At 38.5% G+C, this 20,768-nt stretch overlaps 3 protein-coding genes across 5 annotated transcripts; all 3 read right to left on the bottom strand.

The window, feature by feature from the left end:
- Positions 1-1,182: 1,182 nt before the first annotated feature.
- LOC309704317 (apolipoprotein L6-like) lies at positions 1,183-4,283 on the bottom strand. The gene is made up of 3 exons (XM_082529390.1): positions 3,427-4,283; positions 3,238-3,354; positions 1,183-2,602 (listed from the first exon to the last, which is right to left on the bottom strand). The coding sequence occupies exons 2-3, from the start codon at positions 3,270-3,272 to the stop codon at positions 1,663-1,665; spliced, it is 975 nt and encodes a 324-aa protein (XP_082385516.1). The 5' UTR covers positions 3,273-3,354; positions 3,427-4,283; the 3' UTR covers positions 1,183-1,662.
- On the bottom strand, positions 3,423-4,377 carry LOC309705638 (uncharacterized protein; the record flags this gene model as incomplete). Its single annotated transcript, XM_082531549.1, has 2 exons — positions 4,272-4,377; positions 3,423-4,002 (listed from the first exon to the last, which is right to left on the bottom strand). Exons 1-2 carry the CDS (start codon positions 4,283-4,285, stop codon positions 3,423-3,425), a joined length of 594 nt encoding a protein of 197 aa, XP_082387675.1. The 5' UTR covers positions 4,286-4,377.
- A 3,711-nt stretch (positions 4,378-8,088) lies between these two features.
- Positions 8,089-20,536, bottom strand: LOC309704313 (uncharacterized protein). 3 transcript variants are annotated; one of them, XM_082529384.1, is made up of 6 exons: positions 20,201-20,536; positions 15,309-15,345; positions 14,723-14,766; positions 12,652-13,137; positions 12,433-12,546; positions 8,089-10,814 (listed from the first exon to the last, which is right to left on the bottom strand). In XM_082529384.1, the coding sequence occupies exons 3-6, from the start codon at positions 14,734-14,736 to the stop codon at positions 9,725-9,727; spliced, it is 1,704 nt and encodes a 567-aa protein (XP_082385510.1). In that variant the 5' UTR covers positions 14,737-14,766; positions 15,309-15,345; positions 20,201-20,536; the 3' UTR covers positions 8,089-9,724. The 3 variants fall into 3 exon arrangements, with proteins under 3 accessions (XP_082385510.1, XP_082385509.1, XP_082385511.1); XM_082529383.1 differs by lacking the exon at positions 15,309-15,345 and having other exon boundaries at positions 20,201-20,535; XM_082529385.1 differs by lacking the exons at positions 14,723-14,766; positions 15,309-15,345.
- Positions 20,537-20,768: the final 232 nt, after the last annotated feature.

A 20,768-nucleotide genomic window follows, 5' to 3' on the forward strand; every position in this document is an offset into this window, starting at 1 on the left:
CGTGGCACCAGGACGCTCTATGCCGCAGGTCGATGATCGATTTTGTAATCGTATCACCAGACCTGCGACCATATGTTCTGGACACTCGGGTACAGAGAGGGGCTGAGCTGTCAACTGATCACCACCTGGTGGTGAGTTGGATAAGGTGGCGGGGGAGGACGCTGGACAGACCCGGTGCACCTAAACGCGTAGTGAGGGTGTGCTGGGAACGTCTAGCAGAGGCCCCAGTCTGCAAGATCTTCAACGCACACCTCTGGCAGAGCTTCAACAGCATTCCGAGGGAGACTGGGGACACTGAGTCCGAATGGACCATGTTCAGCGTCTCCATTGCCGAAGCTGCTGCATGGATTGGTGATGCAGCTTTAGTGATGCGGCTGCAGTGATGCGGCTGCAGTGATGCGGACGCTGCACTGGTCCGTTGTGGTGAAGAGGGAGCTGAGTGTAAAAGCGAAGCTCTCAATTTACCGGTCGATCGACGTCCCTACCCTCACCTATGGCCACGAGCTGTGGGTAGTGACCGAAAGAACGAGATCGCGGATACAAGCGGCGGAAATGAGCTTCCTCCGAAGGGTGGCTGGCCTCTCCCTTAGAGATAGGGTGAGAAGTTTGGCCATCCAGGAGGGGCTCAGAGTAGAGCCGCTGCTCCTCCACATTGAAAGGAGCCAGCTGAGGTGGTTCGGGCATCTGACAAGGATGCCTCCTGGGTGAGGTGTTCCGGGCATGTCCCACCGGTAGGAGGCCCCGGGGCAGACCCAGGACACGCTGCAGAGATTATATCTCTCGGCTGGCCTGGAAATGCCTTGATGTTCCCCCGGATAAGCTGGAGGAGGTGGCTGGGGAGAGGGAGGTCTGGGCTTCTCTGCTTAGGCTGCTGCCCTCGCGACCCGGCCCCGGATAAAGCGGATGAAGATGGATGGATACTTCAGAGGTCTTAAAAGCTGGAAAACAATCGTTCAAGACCACTTAACAAATTGCAAGAATGTCTGACACCTTGAAAACAAAATATAAAGAAATGAAAGGCCACTCAAGACTTTTGAACAGTATTACCATCAAAAGTGTTGATTTGAAGGCCAGTTCACCTCGAAGTGAACCAAGTGTGCAAAATGATGAACATTTGAGGTCAGAGATTTACAAAACTGTGATTTAAAATGAGCTTTACATTTTTGTAATTGCTTATATAGTTCCATTTTAATGTATACACAATTGGAAAGAACTGTAAAAAAATTTGTTTTTGCTAATCGAGTTTAAAAAAAAGATATCAAAACACATTATCGAAGTGATAGATCATACGTCCAGATGAACAGAATCAACTTTTGGAGATAACAAACTAAAATACATTACAACATACAAACCCAGTTTGAGTGATCACACACTGGGTTTATAAAGATTAAATGCAACATATGCCAATCATTATCTTGTTGGAAGTGATAGGCTTGTAGTAACAGGTATTCACTTTAACAAGAAGAAAAAAAGAAAGAAAAAGAAGAAAGAAATGCCATACTAAAAAACATTGCATTACAAGGACTTATTGGACATTGAGATTTAAAAACTGGTTCCAGCTTTTGAAAAGAAAAGAAAAGAAAAGAAAGAAAACCCTTACAGTACATATATTGCAGTATTATCTGTTTACTCAGAGATTATACTTTCTGTTTCTATGGAGATTTAGCTTGTTGTCTCAGGATAAAATGGACTTTCCAGGATGCCTTTGTTTTTCTCTGATTTTCGAAGACCTTTCTTCAGAGAGTCACAAATCTTCTGCCATGAGTCGATCTCTGAGCTCCAAAGTGCAGCTCTGGCTCGGATGACCTGGGAAACTTTTGCCTCACAGCCTTTTGCCAGACTGGTGCCGTCTCTGTAGATGAAGAAAATATCCATGCCAAGGAAGAGAGCATTGAGAGCGATGAACCCAGCCCTTGATGTCTTTGAGAGAGCAAGAGATCCTTTGAGAGCTGCCTCACCAATATCTGGGATATCTGAGGCCAGCCTGCTTGCATTACGTAATGCTTTTCCTTCCTGAGCCAAAACTTTACCAGCACTCGGAAACACTTTGGCAGCAGAGGTAGCATCAGTAACTAAGTCAAAAATGCCCTTTCCAACAGTCCAAACTTTAGATGCAATCCTTCTTACTCCCACAGCCATCTCTACCTTACTTGTTTCTATTCCACACACTCGTTGATCGGTCACTTTTTGCAGACAGTCTTGAAGAATCTGTACATCTTCCATGAAGTTCTTGAAAACTTCACCAGCTTTTGTTTGATGCTTATGATTAACTTTCATCTCTGCTCCAGTGGTCACAGCACTGTTAAGACCACTGGTGATTCCCAGCCCAACACCAGTCATTGTCAATGCTAGTGATGCTCCTGCTGTTACAGGAATTAACGCCAAGCCAACAATGGACAGCACACCACCAATCGCCCCTGCTGAACTGCCTGCCACACTGGAGATCTTTGAACCCTTACTCATCTTGTCTAGCTGAACAGCACACTGCTCCAGCTCATCTAGGAACTTCAACATCCTGGGCTGGTGTTCTTCAAACTTACTGATGAAATCCTCACCAGCCTTTTCCATGAACATGAACACCATGCGGAAGTCTGGGTCCATCCTGAAAATGCCAAAATTAAAGTTAGACTAAAAACCTTATTTTAGTAAAGGATGGAAACAATGCGATGTGAAAAGAAGGCACTACTGGCTCACATCCCAAGCAAGTGCACCAAAAGAGGTTGGAGCAACTAAAACGCCCGAAGAATCACCCCTTCACTGAGAGTGTGCAGTTGACATCTGATGGTGACTGTTAGTCAACAACCATCCATTTGTAGTCTTTTTTGAAAAATGAATGTTATATTAACATTAATTTATATTTGTTTGTGGAACATTTTGTTTATTGGAAAATTAACATTGACAGCTGCTTCTTATGCTTTCCAGCATGGTAAACTTTGTATATAAGAATTGTTTTTTTATTAACATTTTACTAATTAGAACAAAACATTAACAAGTCCATGTGCTACTCAGAAAACTGACCAACACACACAAAAAAAGGCTGCCCCACAAACTCCTAAATTTAAAATAAGTCTATAAGAAGACCATTTTTTGCTGACCCATTTATTCACAATAGTTCCTTTAAATGTCTCACATGACCATATATAGCATCATAAACGCCTCACTTTAGAGATATGGAATTTCAGATATTATTCTGACAGATAAAGATTTGTGAGTGATGCTGTGTACTGATAGACTTACCTGATTTCTTCAAGCAGATAAATATGATGAAGCATACTTTGTATGCCAGCCTCAGACAAATCCACATTCAAGTCTACCACAGCCTTTGTGCTCTTCAGCTAGATATCATTTATGGCACTGTGGAAGAAACAGTTACACTTCTTATGTGTTCTTGCTTCAAAACAAAATGTGCTCTTTATTAGATGTTACCTTTCCTCCAGCTTCTCATGGGTGGTCACTATGTATCTGTCCAGCTGATATGCCAGCACATCCACATTCTCAAGTTTGGGGAGGAAGAAGACTTTTGAATCTCTTTTAAACTCCAGCAGCAGAGGGCAGATTTGTTGTGCAGCACTGATGACAGACTGAATATGTTCAAGTCTGATCCCTTCAGGCAGGTGTAACTCCTGGTTTTCTCTAAATACTTGCAGTGAGGTGACTGCCAGCTTCTCCACTGCATCCAAGAAAGGCTCGAGTTTCTCCTGGCCTCTCAAAACGTACTCCAACACTTCAGTCAGCTCCTTCTCCAGCTTTTCACGCCTGCTATCTGCACTTACTTTGTTCTTTATGAATTTCAGAAAGGCCGTGCATTTTTCCTCTGAATTGTAAACATGTGTGATTTTCAGGTCTAGTGCGTCAATGCCATCTTTGATATCCATCAAGGTGTCTAACTCAGTCTCTGTCCACAGCAGCCATTTAGAGAACCCCTCACAGAATCCTGTCACTGTGTGGATGTAGGTCAGGGTGTCTGTGATGTAGCGGCATAAGGCCGTCTGTTGCTCCTTTCTATAAGACAAAACAATACTGTCTGTATGTTGATTTATCTCGGCTGATACGGAGTCAAAACAAAACAGAAAATAATTATTTTTCCTCATTCTATGATTATGCTGAAAATATTTAACTTCATTCTTCATTCTTATTATTTGCATACAAAAACTGAATAAGACAAACATATTTTCTGGCTTTTCATTAAATATAATTACTTGTGCAGATCATACTTGTGTTTTTGCAGTATATAATATGGCCAGCTGTAGCGCAGATAGTTTTCACTTTACCTTTTCCCCGACATCCTTTGCCTTCACGTCTTCACGAGCACTGTTTTCCTCTGGTTTATGTTGTTTGACAGAAAAAAAGATTTAAAATTGTTTTAAGTTAAGCAGAGATATCAGTTGGTATGGTTGAGGAGCTTGTTTTAAAACCTTCATTCAGGTAAGTTTGGTTGGTTTTGCTTTCACTCCTAATAAACGCTACAAAGAAACCACGCCCACTTCTGTTGTTATCTCATAACAACACGTTCTCTTGAATTGGCTAACAAAAAACTAATTTAGCTAGCTTACCGCACATGTGGTGTGGCAAGATATATGCACTTAAATGTTAAGTGATTCGCTGTTCCACGAAATTGCTAATCTTCACCCATAAAACTGCTAAAATCAACTTTGTGAGCTCACTCTTTCTGTATTTTTTGTGTTTTAAATTACAAAAATAAAAGAAAAAATTCTGCAGACACTGCCGCTGATCTAATATGAAAAAACACTAAAAAAAAAAAAAGGGTGTCACCGTGTAATCTTGAACAGCACCAAAAATGTTTTACCTAATATTACAGTTGTTCTTTTTATTGATTTTATTATTAGGTTTTTTTTTTAATACGTAAGAGAATAGAATAGAATAGCTTTTTATTGTCACTGTTACAAGAACAGTGAAACGCAGTTTGGCATTTCTCCATGTGTGTGAACTACACAATAGCGTAAGTATCTACACAATAACACAGACAAATTTATATTTACACAAGAAAGATATGTACAAGTTACACCTGCAAACATATGGATACACCCATACAAACATACACACACATACATACATATATGCATATATACATATATGTATGCATACATACATACACACACATATTTCCACATTCAGGCTTACATATATATACACATACATTTACATGCCATCTGAGGAGCAGGTGCATTGAGAGGTGCAGTGTGATCAGTGGTATTGCACATTGAGTGTGTGTGTGTTGGGGGGGTGCTGTTGCCACTATACTAAATAAAGTTATAATAAATACAGTTTAAAGAGGTAGGAATGTTGGTTGCATTAAAGTATAAATAGAAATACGGATTATAAATAAGATGTAATGTCCATGAGTATTGGCAGTGCAGTTAACCTCCAATCAGGAGGTAGGCCATGTTTAACAGCCTGTGGGTAAAAACTTCTGTTGAGTTTGTATTCGACCTGATGGACCTGTAGCGTTTACCAAAGGGAAGGGTGGGGTGGGGGGGGAGTGTCCAGGGTGCGAGGGGTCTTTGATGATGATACTCGATATCTGCTGAAGTCTGCCAGTATAAATGTCTCTGAGGGGGGTTAGTGAAGTGCTAGTTGCCTGCTCTGCTGCTCTCACCACCCGCTGCAGTTTCCTCTTGTCCTCCACAGTGCAGCAGTTGAACCATAGTGTGCAGCAGAAGGCTCTCAATGGTGGAGCAGTAGAAGTTTACTAGCAGTCTCTGGGGTAATTGGGCCTGGCGTAGTTTCCTGAGGAAGTACAGCCTTTGTTGTGCTTTCCCTACCTGGTGGGAAATGTTTGTGGACCGGGTAAGGTCGGCCAAGATGTGAATTTAAAGCTTTCTACCCTTTCTACCTCCTCTCCATCAATGTAGAGGGTAGAGTGCTCAGATCGCTTTGTTCTTCTGAAGTCGATTACCATCTCCTTGGTCTTGGCTGTGTTCAGATACAGGTTGATGTCGTCACATACAGATAAGTTTGGTTGGTTTTGCTTTCACTCCTAATAAACGCTACAGAGAAATCACGCCCACTTCTGTTGTTATCTCATAACAACACGTTCTCTTGAATTGGCTAACAGAAACTAATTTAGCTAGCTTACCGCACATGTGGTGTGGCAAGATATATGCACTTAAATGTTAAGTCATTTGCTGTTGCACGAAATTAGTAATCTTCACCCATAGAACTGCTAAAAGCAACCTTGTGAGCTCACTCTTTCTGTAGTTTTTGTTTTAAATTACAAAAATAAAAGAAAAAAATCTACAGATTCACATTCTTAGTTACCTGTGATATGATCGAGTATGATGACGTCACTGCCGCTGATCTAATATGAAAAAACACTTTATCAAAAAAAGGGAGTCGCTGTGTATTCTTTAAAAGCACCGAAAATGTTTTGCCTAATATTACAGTTGTTCTGTTTTATTGATTTTTTTATTTTTATTTTTTTAATACGTAAGAGCGTGATTATCCAAAGCAGACAGTAAAATGACTGCATGTATTGAGAGAAGTTGGAGAAGATATGTTAAAGCTGTAACAGAAAGAACCACAGGTTAAAAATGTACAAGGATTTCCAACTATGAAAAGGAACAGTTTATAAAACTGGTCCAATAAAGTCACCTAAGTGCTAGCAGTAACATTACCCAGCATACATCACTCACAACATCAATGCAATATACAAAAGTAATAATCTGTAATTCATTTTATCTGCTATAATTTTCTCTCAGGTAGTTGTTTACATTATATAATTTAATCTGTGATTTTGAAAATAGCCTATATAAATATAACGACAACAGGCTCTTCCGTGGCAATCTGTTGTCGTCAATAAACAACGTTTAGGTGAGCAAAACAGTATTCAATAGGAGTGCCCTGCACGTTAATTCTTGACACGAGGGGAGTAGTGAAGTGAAGTGAAGCAGAGGGACCCTGACCATGCGTCGCACATTTGACGAGTTGGGACTGAGAACGTGTTGGAGTACCATAGATAACTCCCATGTGAGCTGTGTCCTCGGAAATCTGGACTCGTGTGGAGTTTCCATGGAAAAAGCGGTAAGAACTTTACACCACTATATTCAAATAAATAGACTATTACTGAAATACAAGTGTTGTATTATAAACTATGACATAAATCTAGAGGTGCTATTAACAGGTTTTATAAAGGACACCTCCTTGCCTTTATAGTCTTATTCTTGAGCATTTTTAGTTCTCTAACATCAAGAAGTTGGTATGTGTTTCATGGTTTCTAACAAGCCTTTTACAGTTACATTAGTTAATTACACCCAGGGTTTAACCATCCACTGAGAACTAAAACTCAGCAGAGGCTTTGAAAGCTGTTTGTCGGTGACCAGATATCACCTGCTGATAAAGTGGGTTCGTTTATAAAGTGCTTTTTTAGTTTTCTCAGTGTCCATCGCTCCTTTGTACAACGCATCCACTTAACACACTGTTTGCTGCTACAACTACACATGTTTCTTTTCCAAATATTTATTTATAAGTGACTTATGTATGTATGTATGTATATATATGTATATATTGTACTATTCTTAGTTAGCGTATTGTCTGTCTTGTCTTAATGTTGGTTTAAAATGGAGCACTGTAACAAAAAATAATTTCCCCCAGGGATCAATAAAGTATTCTGATTCTGATTCTGATTCTTTTAATGCCTGTTTATCCTTTTTAACCCAGATTGGTCTCTCTGAAGGGAAACACAAGCTCCAACAGCTCTGTGCTCAGGAAACAAACTACATTTGCATATTTTGTGCACAATATTGCAATGGCGTAACATTATATTGAGCAGCAGTAGCCCACATTAATATCACCAGGTAACGTGGGCATGTTTCCTGAATCAGCAGCAGGGGTTAAACAGGTGAGCAAGATGAATGCAGGTACACCGAGGTTCCGTCGACCTGTTTGCTGGTGTCGTGAGGAAAATGTAGGCTCGTTATTTATGTTACAGAAACACAGAGATGATACCAGGTGGAATTTTAATTTAATTTAATTTTCACCAGCCCTCCAAACAGTACTGAAGACCGAAGTCCAGTCTTAATTCCGTTAATCTAATGAAAAAAAACAATTTTCCAAAATGTATAAGATTTATCTTTATTAAATTTAGAATCAGCGTACAAATAATTTGAATTTTACTTAATGTTACTTGCTATATAATGAAAATAGTAAAGCATAAAACACATTGCGAATACAATTTCAAAAAAAGAAACAAACTAATGACCAAAAATCACAGCTAGTAAACAGCCTGTAATCAGTTAAGACCAAAGCTTTGAAAAGCAGATTCCAGTTTTTAAACTTAATCACAGAATTCACAAAAGAAAAAGGGAAAAAATTCTGATATGATTCATCTTCTCATTGTCACATTTATATCATTTATATCTCCGTAATATTATTAATAAAATATATTGCTGCATGACGTTTGCACTATAGCATACATTTAGAAAACAGTGGAGCACACTGTGGTTCAGTTTTCCCATCTAATGCAGTCCTGTCTGTTTACTGATCGATTACCCTATAACTCAAATTTATGCTTCACTTTGATCAGACGAAAGTTTAATTTGTTTTTCTCTAAAAATCTAACTCTTTATAAAAGGATAAAATGGCAAGTGTAGAATCCCTAGTTTTTCATCATTAGGCATCATTAATGAGGAAAAGAGTGTATATTCTGATGTTTTTGCTGATCTAGTGTTTTGGACACTAGTCCAAGTCTAAAGACACGCAAAGGATACTGCCAAACTGTCCCAGTGGCCTTCTCTGTTCTTTCAACTTAAGTTCTCTAACGGTGAATGTACCACACAGCCATATAACAAACCCCAGTAACCCTCCTAGAACTGCAATAAATAAATAAAGTCCTCTTTTGTGACTCATTTTCTTACACATAGACCGTCTGGTTTTTATTTCTTCATCTCTGGAAAAAAATGGTGCTTCTAGATTTCTTTTTCTCTGATGTCTCCAGACCTTAATGCAGAGAGTCACAGATCTTCTGCCATGATCCCATTTCTGAGCTCCAAAGTGCAGCTCTCGCTCTGATAAAACTTTTGTTGCCTTTAGCTAGACTGATGCTGTCTTTACAGATGAAGACATCATGCCAGTGAAAAGAAAAAAAAAAATCACTGAATGCAATGGCACCAGCTCTAGCTCTAGATAGAGAGAGCAAGTGAATGCTCCCTCTGAATGCTGCCTGACACACTGGGATTTCTGAAGCCATCTTAAATGCATTACTTATTACTTTACTTTCGTGCAGCACCATCTTTGTGGAACAAGCAGGGTTTTGAACAGCACACTGCTCTAAGAAACTGCATCATGTTGTCCTGTCGTTTGTTCAGTTCACTAATGAAGTGAGAACATGGCATTTCCTGGAACAAAAGCAGCATCCAAGTTTGGGTCCATCCTTGGTGGAAAAGCGATTTATATATTTTTTGAAGTAAAATATTTGTTATTTGTTTTTGCTTTTATTGGTGGGTAAATATTTAAGAGAAAGACAAGTTATAAGTGAACTTGTCTGTCTTAATCAGAAACAAAACAAATTATTACAAAGTCTAAATTAATATTGCTACGCTGCTATTTCAAGAAAGATGTTAGCAAAACTTTGGTCCTGACCAAGAAAGAGAGTATAGCTCAAGAAATCAGTCAGAATTTCCACATAGGTCCACACACTAGCCACTAAGACCAAAGACAAAGTGGCACACTTTTATACTCTTTGGCCTCACCTTAAGTACTCTCATGTCTAATTGCTAAATGCGCCACAGACCCATGCAGCAAACCCTAATAAGCCTCCTAGAACCACCATAATTAAATAAAATTCTTTTTGGAATTTCAGTTCTCTCTCCCTTTGTTTGTTCTCAAAAGACACAGACTGTTTTTTCTGTACTTGTCTCTTCATTGCTGTATAAAATGGAATCTCTAGGAAAGCTTTCTTTTTGTCTTCTGTCTTCAGACCTTCATTCAGAGAGTTACAGATCTTTTGCCATGAGTCTATTTCTGAGCTCCAAAGTGCAGCTCTTGCTCTGATGAATTGTGAGATTTCAGTTTTGTTGGCTTTAGCCAGACTGATGCTGTCTTGACAAATGGAGTAGATGTCCATGCCAAGAAATAAAGCATTTAGTGCAATTGCACCAGCTCTGGCTGTCTTAGAGAGAGCAAGGGAACCTTTGAATGCTGCCTGACCCACTTCTGGGATTTCCGAAGCCATCTTGGGTGCATTACTTAATGCTTTACTTTCCTGAGCCACCATCTTGCCACAACCTGCAATCAGGTTTTTAGATTTTATCAATTTAACATCTGAAGCATCTTTAACCAGTGATCGAATCCTCTGTCCAACTGACCTAACTTGTTTAAAGCCAATGCACATATCTTTATAAAAACCCATTTCTATGTCAGCAGTTGGTTGATTGATTACCTCTCCCAGACAATCCTGAATACTTTGCACATCTTTCCTGAACTTTTGGAGTACATCATTGGCTTTGTTTCTCTGCTTGTGATTAACTCCAATCTCTGTGAATGTGGTCACAGCACTGTTGGTTCCACTCAAGATTCCCATTGCTGTCCCACCTATTAACAGACCCAGAGATGCGCCTGCTGTTACAGGACTTAACGCCAAACCAACAATGGACAGCACACCTCCAACTGCTCCCACTGAGCTGCCTGTTATGCTAGAGATTTTTGCTCCCTTATTCATTCTATCTAACTGAACAGCACACTGCTCCAGGTCTTCTAGAAACTTCAGCATCCTCGGCTGTCGGTTTTGGACCTCTTTGATGAAGCCAGAACAGGACTTTTCCTGGAATAAAAACACCATCCGGAAGTTTGTGTCCATCCTTAGTAAAGAAGAGGAAAGTTTTAAACTTTATTTTATTCTGTTAATTGAGAGTGATTAGTTAAAAAGTAGACAAGAACAATGTAAAATAAAATAAAAACAAAATATTTACATTTAAAATAAAAATAAAATATTCTCATAAAATTAAAATATTTATTTTTTAAATTTGAAAACAATGTGACAGACTGCCGATTTGTCGAGGGTGTACCCTGCACTTGCCCTATGGTAGCTGGGATAGGCTCCAATCCCCCTGCTAAACTGAATTAGATAAGTGGAGGAAAATGGATGGATAGATTTGCATGTGGTTCAAATATGTCCTTTTGTCTATAAAGATGATTGAGATATATCAAGAACATGAGTCCAGCTCAGAAAATCAACAGTAGCAAAATCTCTGTAGATATCCATGATAAATTTAAAGTGAAATACAGATCGAGCTTCAAATAAATTTCAAAAGCTTCAAACATTCCCTAGAACAGTGGAAAGACTTCCTGGCTCAATAAAACAAAAAACAACGATAGCTTCTCAGTGGCAGACACAAGTAGACTGTTTAAACCTGAGGTTATAGGTAAATAGAAAAATATATCTAAAAGCAGCATTGGGGAGTAACAGAATACATGTACTGGTGTTAGGTATTTAAAATACAAAATATGAGTAACTGTATTCCGTTACAGTTACCGTTTAAAAAGGTGATAATTAGTATACAGTTACTTTGTTGAAATAAATGGATTATACAGAGGTCTTTTCCTGTTTCATATGTTCAGCTATCCCCTCTCTAATTTTGGTAATTCCACACATTGGCAAAACCCTAACTAGCACAAAGGAGCCAGCAGTGCATGAACAGGAATGCATTTCTTACACGGAAATTCCGACACCATTTCATATTTAAACAAAAAAGCGGTGGGCAAAATCTGACCGTTCAATGCAAACTCTGTTTGCCAGAAACCAAGCTGCTCTCAGCGTCAAAAGACTCCAACCTAAAGAAACATCTAAGTAAGTTGTTTACTTATGTTAGCCTACTGCAGCTACCTTGTTTTAGTTGTGGTAGCTACCTGGGTTATGTGCCACTTCAGGGTTTTCGATGTGCTATTGCTGTGTGAGTTATTACTATTACTGAAGGCTACTCGCCACCAAGCTAAAATTGATAGCTGGCGTTAGCTGAGGTTAGTTCATAGACTTGATGGACAGCATTAACAACCTGCTAGCTGCAAATAATCATGTGCAGTTCTGAAAGTCTATGAACTAACGCCAGTTAACAATGTTAGCTCAGTGGCAAGTAGCCTTCAGTAATAGTAATAAAATCACACAGCAATAATACACTCATGTAGTTGTAAAAAGCATGACAATATATTAAGTAATCCAAAGTATTCAGAATGTTACTCACATTGAATAACTTACCGGAATAGGTTACAATATACATTTTGGGGCATGTATTCTATAATCTGTAGTGGAATATATTTTAAAAGTAACCTTCACAACACTGTCTAAAAGCATCTTTTCACTTTGTCATTATGGCCTACAAAATCAAGGCTGTTGAAAAGAAGAAAATGACATATTTCTTATAAAATGTACTTTCTAGCAAACATGAGGGAGGTCTAACAACGTAATTAAGACATTCCTACCGGATTTCATTGAGCTGGTTAATACGACAAAGCATGTCTTGTATGTCACTTTCAGGCAAATCAGTGTTGATGTCTACGTGAACTTCATTCATCATCAAGGGAAAGGCACTGATGCTGATTTTAGAGACACAATATGAAATATGTTAATGTTTTATATAAAGTGCATAGTTTCTTTTTTATTTGAATCAGAGGAATTCTGTTGTTCATGATGTCGTTTACCTTTTTTCAAATCTGTCACAGATTATCTTGGAGACTTGTACGTATCTGTCAAACTGATATTTCAGCACCTCCAAATTCTGAAGTTTGGGAAGGAAGAAGACTTTTGCATCTCTTTTAAACTCCAGTAGCAGAGGGCAGATCAGTTTTGCATGTATGATGACAATTTGAACATGTTCACTGTCTTTGGGCAGCTGTACCACCTGGTTTTGAGTGAACACATTCAGTGAGGTCACTGCAAGCTTCTCCACTGCATCCAAGAAGAGGTCAAGCTTCTCCAGACCATCCAAAGTGTTTTTTAACACTTCGTCCAGCTCCTTCTCCAACTCTGCATGTTTGCTCTCTGGACTCAACATCTTGTTGAGCTTTTCCAACTCAGTCTTCCTTGCTTCCATCCATTTAGGGAATGTCTTGCAGAAAGTTCCTACTGTCTCAATGTGGCCTAATGTTTCTGTGATGTATGTGCACAAGGCCTCGTTGAACCTTTTGCTATAACACAAAACAACAATTTGCCTCATTTACTGAAACATGCACAGTAAATTGTTTACTGCTATGTATTTCAGTGAATCAGAATTTTTAACATTGACCATCAGAATAATTTGAATTTCTTTTTTCTTTCGTTTTTTTCAAGCAGGACAATTGGACAAATAAATAACTGTAAATAAAATGGTTATTTCTAATACATGGTTGAAAACCCTATACTGACAGTGACAGCCGGAAGTATTGAACTCCTGTACTCCTGGGTTTTCCTCTACTCTTTATTTAATGACACAAAACACCTCAGTGTTCAGTAAAATGAAGCGTAAAAGACGGTTTACCCTTAGACCTTAGGGCTAGTTAACAAATTCCTCTATTAACTAAATCTGAATGGGACACAGGGCAATGGAAGAATAATGCTACTTTTATACATGTTTGAATTGCAATAAGTATGTTTTAAAACATCATCTGCATGTACATGAATATCTGAAGAAGAATTTTTGTTGTTGTTTAAAGACAGATTTCAGTTTCCTTTTTTCACTAAATCTTGACCTTGATCCCACTGTATTAAAAAAAAGTTTTAGTATAGCTCTTGCCCATCGGGAGGAGTTGCGCTTTCTGAATACTCTTATTTATTGACTGATATATCAACAGGCACCCCCAAGGTCCCAAAGAGCAGTAATAACCAAATTTAAATTACTAATAGAACTCAGGGTGCTAAAAGGGTTCTCTCACCCCAACCGGTCGCAGCAGATGGCCCCGCCCCTCCCTGAGCCTGGTTCTGCCGGAGGTTTTTTCCTGTTAAAAGGGAGTTTTTCCTTCCCACTGCCACCAAATTGCTTGCTCATAGGGGGTCATATGATTGTTGGGTTTTTCTCTGTATCTATTTTTGTACAATCTACTGTGCAATATAAAGCGCCTTGAGGCGACCGTTGTTGTGATTTGGCGCTATATAAATAAAATTGAATTGAATTGAATTCAAAGTATTCTATGATATGATTCAGCCACTGCCAGTAATATGACTTTATAATTGCTAATGCAAATTCAGCAATGAAATTGAAATGCTCTTCCTTGATTCATGATAATAAGACGGATGTCTGCATATTTAAAACACAGATTTATCTAAAAGTGATAGTAGTGAAAGTGTAAATTGTAACTTGTATCCCTTACAGACCGTCCTTTCTCCTTCTCTGGTGTGTAAAAATGCTGACAGTCACACCTCTGTTTTTAACGCTGTCCCTGTGTTGTCCAAGGTGAGATATGCATTTGATTTCTTATATAGGTTTCCTTTGACAGCATTAGGTAAAAGCTGCTGGGGTGTAAGATAAAGGATCTGGAAGTCTTTCAAATACTGTCCTCTTGTGGTATAGTGTTGTGATTACAGTGTATGAAGCTACAATAAATACATATAATTCATTGCAGTCTTTGATTTCCCTATGTATATGTGTTATGTGTTGACAGTAGAAAAAACATCTGGACTTGTTCCATATTTGAATATCCTTAGAATATGACTGTGATTATTTTTGTTAATATAGTAGATTTAAGTATTACCATTTTTGCTAATACTTCAGCATAACTGTTTTGTTTTTTACTTTACCTTGTTTCTGACATCCTGAGGTTTTTGTTGACTTCAATTATCAGCTGGAAAAAGAAAAAAATCCAGAGTTTTTTTATGGTTTCTTTTTTAAAAATCACATTTTAAAGGAATGGCTAAGAAAAACTTATCATATCACATACCAGAACATACCCTTTGCTGCTTTCTTTTAACTTTGTTTTTATCATGTTATAACTCTCCGTACTTGGTAGTACATAATAAATCTATCTCTTCCACTTATCCTTTATCGGGGGGCTGGAGCCTACCGCAGTATAATACACACTAGACAGTTCACCAGCCTGTTGCAGGGCTAACACATAGGAACAGGCAGCCATTCACACTTATGAACAATTTAGAGTTACCAATTAACCTAACCCCACTGACTGCATGTCTTTGGACTCTGGGAGGAAGCCAGAGTATCTGAAGAAAGCGCATGCAAACACAGGGAGAACATGCTAACTCCACACGGTGTTTCCAAGACCATGTCTTCATGTAAATGGATTTATGATGACCAACAAACACAGAATTTACATAATTGACAATGAAAAAATTCAAAAAAAGAAATGGTATGGTTAGAGTTCCTACCCACCTAAATATGGTTTTATTTCCTGCTTGTTATATATAATCTGCAAAGATAAAAGTTTTTTTTAAAACTTAAAAAAAAAATTTAAACCCTCAATGAAAAGCATTTTACTCAATTTCATGAAGTTTTACGTTAATACAGTTGGGTTAAGGTCACATAACCATTAACAGTGTCTCCAAAGGTAATAGTAAGTACTGTTCAGATATTTTTCTCATTAGATATGTGTTGCATAATTTTTTTGCTCTGGCTACAGCCACTTATCTGAACAAACACCTAACGCTCTGATAGGGTCATCCCACATACACGTGATAACTTCAACAGGTATGCAGGAAGAGCATGGGGTTGAGCAGAGCAGAGAGCAGATAAGATAAGCATACTAGCAGAATTTATGATGAGGCTCTGAACTAAAATTCCACAATAAAACATGGTTGTAAAGATGACATTTCAACATATTTAATAAATGTCAAATTTTGAGTGTTGATATATGTAATACTGGGTTTTGTGTGAATAATTAATGAATTTTAAATCCTTACCTAGACAAGTGATTAAGAAAATAAACATATGAATTACAGATTTTATGGGAGTAGAGACTCTACTAAGATTTAAAGTACTTCACAGGCATTGATCTGTTGATCTATTGCTCTCCAGTTGCCAAAAAGTACTAAAATGGTTTTGTTTTTCTTTTGGTTTTTTTGCATTGGTGTGATAAATGACCATCTAGACTAGAGGTGTCGAACTCCAGTCCTTGACGGCTGCTGTCCTGAAACTTTTAAATGTGACCCCACTGCAACACACCTGGTCATTAGCAAGACTCTATAGGACTTGTTAGATTATAATATTATTTTATGCCATGTTATACCCCTAATTAAAGATTGTGAATTATTATGTAGTTTTAGTTTGCATTATTCTCCTGAATTAGAAGAAGCTGATAACTATTGCATTAGTTAAACTGATTTGCATTACATTAAACTGCTGACTTGTTGTGAATGAATGATATTGTTTTATGATGCATTATACTGCTGAGTTATAAGAAATCTAATTTGTCTGAGTAGAAGAGAACAGAGTGTGCTGGAGTTTTCTGCCCCATTTCAGCAGGAGCAGATAAACAGGGAGCCAAGGTCGTAGCTTAGGCGCTGTGTGAGAGAAAGCATGTGAATGTTTAGGCTTTGTATGATAAGGTGGAGGCACCAGAGGCTATAAAAGTTTGAGCAATGCTCCACCATTTTGAGATTTTGAGGCTGTCTGCATCAGTGTCCATCTCCCACGCGTGTGTTCATTAAAATCATCGTTTGACTCAACCCGGCCGGACCAGTGTTGTTATTGTGGTTTTTTCTCTTGTCTCCATCCCCAATATTTTGAACCTTAACAGACTCGACTGCATGCAGAAGTGGCAAATCTTACCCTACTCAAGTAATGTTAAATAAATTTAAGTAAATGTAAGTGTTTGGAAAATTGTACTTCTAAAAGTACTGTTATTGCACCATGTTCATTCACTCATGAGCTGCTGTAACATGAATCAAATGGCTGAACTGCCACCTTAGCATGCAGTCAAGTTCTATCGAGTCTTGTTAATGACCTACTAATTTTATTAAGGTGTGTTGCAGCAGGGACACACAGAAAAGTTTCAGGACACTATCCCTCGAGGAGTGGAGTTTAACACCTATGATCTAGACAATGTAATAGTAGTTTAGTTAGGGGAATATATCCATTTATCTAAAGTTATCACTAGAAGCATATTTTAGGCATCACAATGTTGCTACAAGATTTTAGTTAATATTAATAACATCTTAACTGAATTTGCCATTTGTATTTTAAATTTAACCCTAACCCAATGAAAACATTAGATCCAGTTAAGATTTACCGTAATAAAAACCAACTGCAGAGTATTTACAAAATGAATGAATGAAAAAAACAAGTAAATAAATAATCAATGTAGATTTCATAATTTCTTTTCTGATAAAGATAAAATCTTTACCCTCCTCATCTTTTCTAACTGCCCTCAACCCATCAGCAGGACTGGTATATGTTCCTTTTTGCAAGTAGGAATCGGACAAGCCCAGTTAGATCCCCAATATGACCTTTAACAGGAGACAAGCGTGAATTTCTCTGATCAAACAATCAGAAACAGACCTCATGAGGGGGGCCTAAGAGCCTGAAGTTCTCTGGTGGGCCCTGTACTCATTGCCTGGTACCATGGAGCCTTACTGCCATTTGCCATTTAATACCAGAAATTGCAGGTCCACCATTGGTATCCTATGCTTTTCATAGATTAGAGCTCATGTGACAAACATGAAAGGGTCTGGAGAAGCCTTGGAGAGCATTGTTCAGCATGACCAGTTTGGTGGTGGGTCTGGGGAGGCATATCCATGGAGGGATACACAGACCTTTTGATGAAAAATGCTGGAAGAGTTATGCAATATTTGATTTTCAATCAGTTGTGCTATACAATACATGATGAACCAGCTAAACATAGCTAACACTCGTCGCAAACACATTTTCTCCCACTAGTTTCTCTTGTTTAAACATCTCCTCATATGGGGAAGGAATTCTTTATGTTGTGTCACTAGGGAGCGGGGCTAAGTGTATAAACAGTATTGGGGAGTAATGGAATACATGTAGCAGCGTTACGTATTTAAAATACAAAATATGAGTAACTGTATTCTGTTACAGTTACCGTTTAAAAAGGTGGCATTCAGAATACAGTTACTTTGTTGAAATAAATGGATTACACAGCGGCCTTTTCCTGTTTCATATGTTAGGCTATGCCCTCTCTATTTTTGGTAAGTCCACGCCTGTGGAAACCCAAACAAAACACGCATTAAGAGGCTCTAATGCCTGTGTCTCAATCTCGCGGCCCATGTCAGCTCTATTTGTGGCCCGCATAATGACGTGAAAAATTGGTTTTAAATGATTATTCAAAAAATGATCTAATATGAAGATAATAGCCAGAGTGTTACAGGCATAGCCCTACAGAATGTAGCCTCATGGGCAGTGTAGTCAGTGCTGCAGGGAGAATGGACTGCCATACCCGTTATGTGTCTGTGAGCGTGAAGGAGGGAGAAAAAGGACAGTCGAAAAGTACGAGCTGTCACCGAGCAGAAACCTGAGATGGAAGCATGCAAATATAATAATAACCACTGCAGCCAAAAAGACAGCCTGATGAGCCCAGTTGTAAGTAAGCTATTAAGACTCGACTGTACGCTGTGTTCGTGTTTTCCTCCAAAGCCTTTCAACGCCTCTCTCTGTCTGTCACTAGCAAAGTCGACCCAGACAACAAAGTAAAGCTAGTTTTCGGCTACGAGCCCGACGTATTAGCCAGAGGTCGGTTTACTATGATTCGGAGCCGCGGACCTGTTTTATACACGTGCAGAATAATTGGTATGGCGAGTAACCTTAAGTAATAGTAATAAATCACACAGCAATACTACATTCATGTAGTTATAAAAATCATGATAACATATTAAGTAATCCCAAGTATTCAGAATACGTTACTCTCATTAAGTAATGTAATGGAATATGTTACAAAACACATTTTCGGGCATGTATTCTGTAATCTGTAGTGGAATACATTTTAAAAGTAACCTTCCCAACACTGTGTATAAAGAGGGACGGACAGACTAATTTATGTTTCTGTATATACTGCATAGACTCTATATATGCTGTTACTCCTCTTGCAAGGTAAAGTAAAGCTTTACACCTCTGCTTGGTCTCCATTTGTCATTTGTCATTTTTCTAACACCTCCACAGGCTCAAAAATGACACCCTGGCAGCCATTATGTATCCATATGGATCCTAGGGTTCTCCTGCTGCACGACAATGACTGGCCTTATGGGGCGAGAGTATGGAGGCAGTTCCTGTAAGATGAAGGAACTGATACCACTGACAGGCTCCACATTCGCTTAACCTTAATCAAAAGAAGATCTCTGGGTCATTATGTTTATGAAGCAGGTCTCTCTTGTAGATTACACACTGAGTCCCAATGGAATTACCTACGGTTAAATAAAAAATAGTCATAAAATATGTTTCTGTCCATCCGACACCACCAGGTTGCACCTCAGACTGTCCTGTGATGCCCAAAATTGTTATGGACATTTTGACGCAAACAGTATTTTAAACTGTATACCACCTTGATCTAAATTGAGGCTAACTAACCATATTTTGAATGAAAACTTGTGATGTTCTTCCTAATGCTTCAAAAGCAACAGCACTGTATGATGTTTATTTACAAGACTCTACTGCAAAGATTAACCATATGTTCCCTTTGGTCTTAAATTTAAACAGTGCACTCAGTGTCAGGTCACGGGAAATGTGGTGGAATTGAACTCAGAAACGTCTTGCTGTGAGGCAACAGTGTTAACCACCGTGCAGTCCTTTGAACATACTTTACATAATTTATGAACACGTATTACATGCCAAAATTATTGTACAGGTTTTATTTTATTCATTCCTTGCTGTAAATAAACTTGCCAGTTTTAAATAGTGTAAAGAGTCTTTACCTTTTCGGGGGGGGGGGGGGAAGTACAAATATTGCATATTTGTACTTTTTACTTTTTTTTTTTTTTTTTAGGTTTAAAAGATTAAAATATGAAAAAGCTAAAAGTCTAACCACTAACAAAGAGACACGTTTTCGTGTAAAAACCAGCAGTCCCATCACAAGTTTTTAAAATTAAATCTAACATAAAAACTTGGATGTAACCGGAACTGCAGCTGATTAAAGTGAAAGAGTAGATACGTAGAAGTAAAGTGGTCCTGTTCCTCCAACGATTCTTTTAAAGTCGCTGGGTGTGTCTTTAAAATAGTTTCTTCCGTGTTTTGTTCTAGCTGTCACTTAATCAGTACATATATGTATTTTACTACATGCACTCTAAAAGTTTTCCGTGCACCATGAGCCGCCTTACCTTGCCTCAGACATCTTCTTCTTCTCTGTGTGTTGTGTTCAGGTCCTCGCGGAGGTCTCACCTTTATCTGCGCAAAGGAAACAAGAACAGGATGGATCTGAAGCCCGCAGTCCAGCTGTTGTAGAAATTAACAAGCTCCCAATACCACGCCTCGAGTGGACCTGCTGAAATAACTGCATACCCACTCAGTAATTAAACTGCCCGGTCACAAATGTTAAGTTTCGTTTTCATTTCTCCACATTATGAGCCACACCTGTGTTATCGGAAAATAAAAGTGGTGACTGAAAGGACTTTTCTTAATGAAAACACAACAAACATGTTCCCCCTTAAATCGTAAAGAATTTTATGATACAGTGTTTATTGTACACCGTGTTTTCCTGAAAATGTCCCAATTTTCAGCCAAGTATTTATCAGATTTCTTTTTCTTTTTCTTTTTTTTTATCCACATTTCCCTTCCAAATGAACTCGAACACACCACCTCAAAGTACGGGGGAGATCTGATATTGACTCAACAGTGTTTCAATGTTTCCTTGCTATCTGGGGACGGATGTACATGCATAATCAAAAC

This window comes from Aulonocara stuartgranti (assembly GCF_965226115.1).
Source record: "Aulonocara stuartgranti genome assembly, chromosome: 4".
NCBI lineage: Eukaryota > Metazoa > Chordata > Actinopteri > Cichliformes > Cichlidae > Aulonocara > Aulonocara stuartgranti.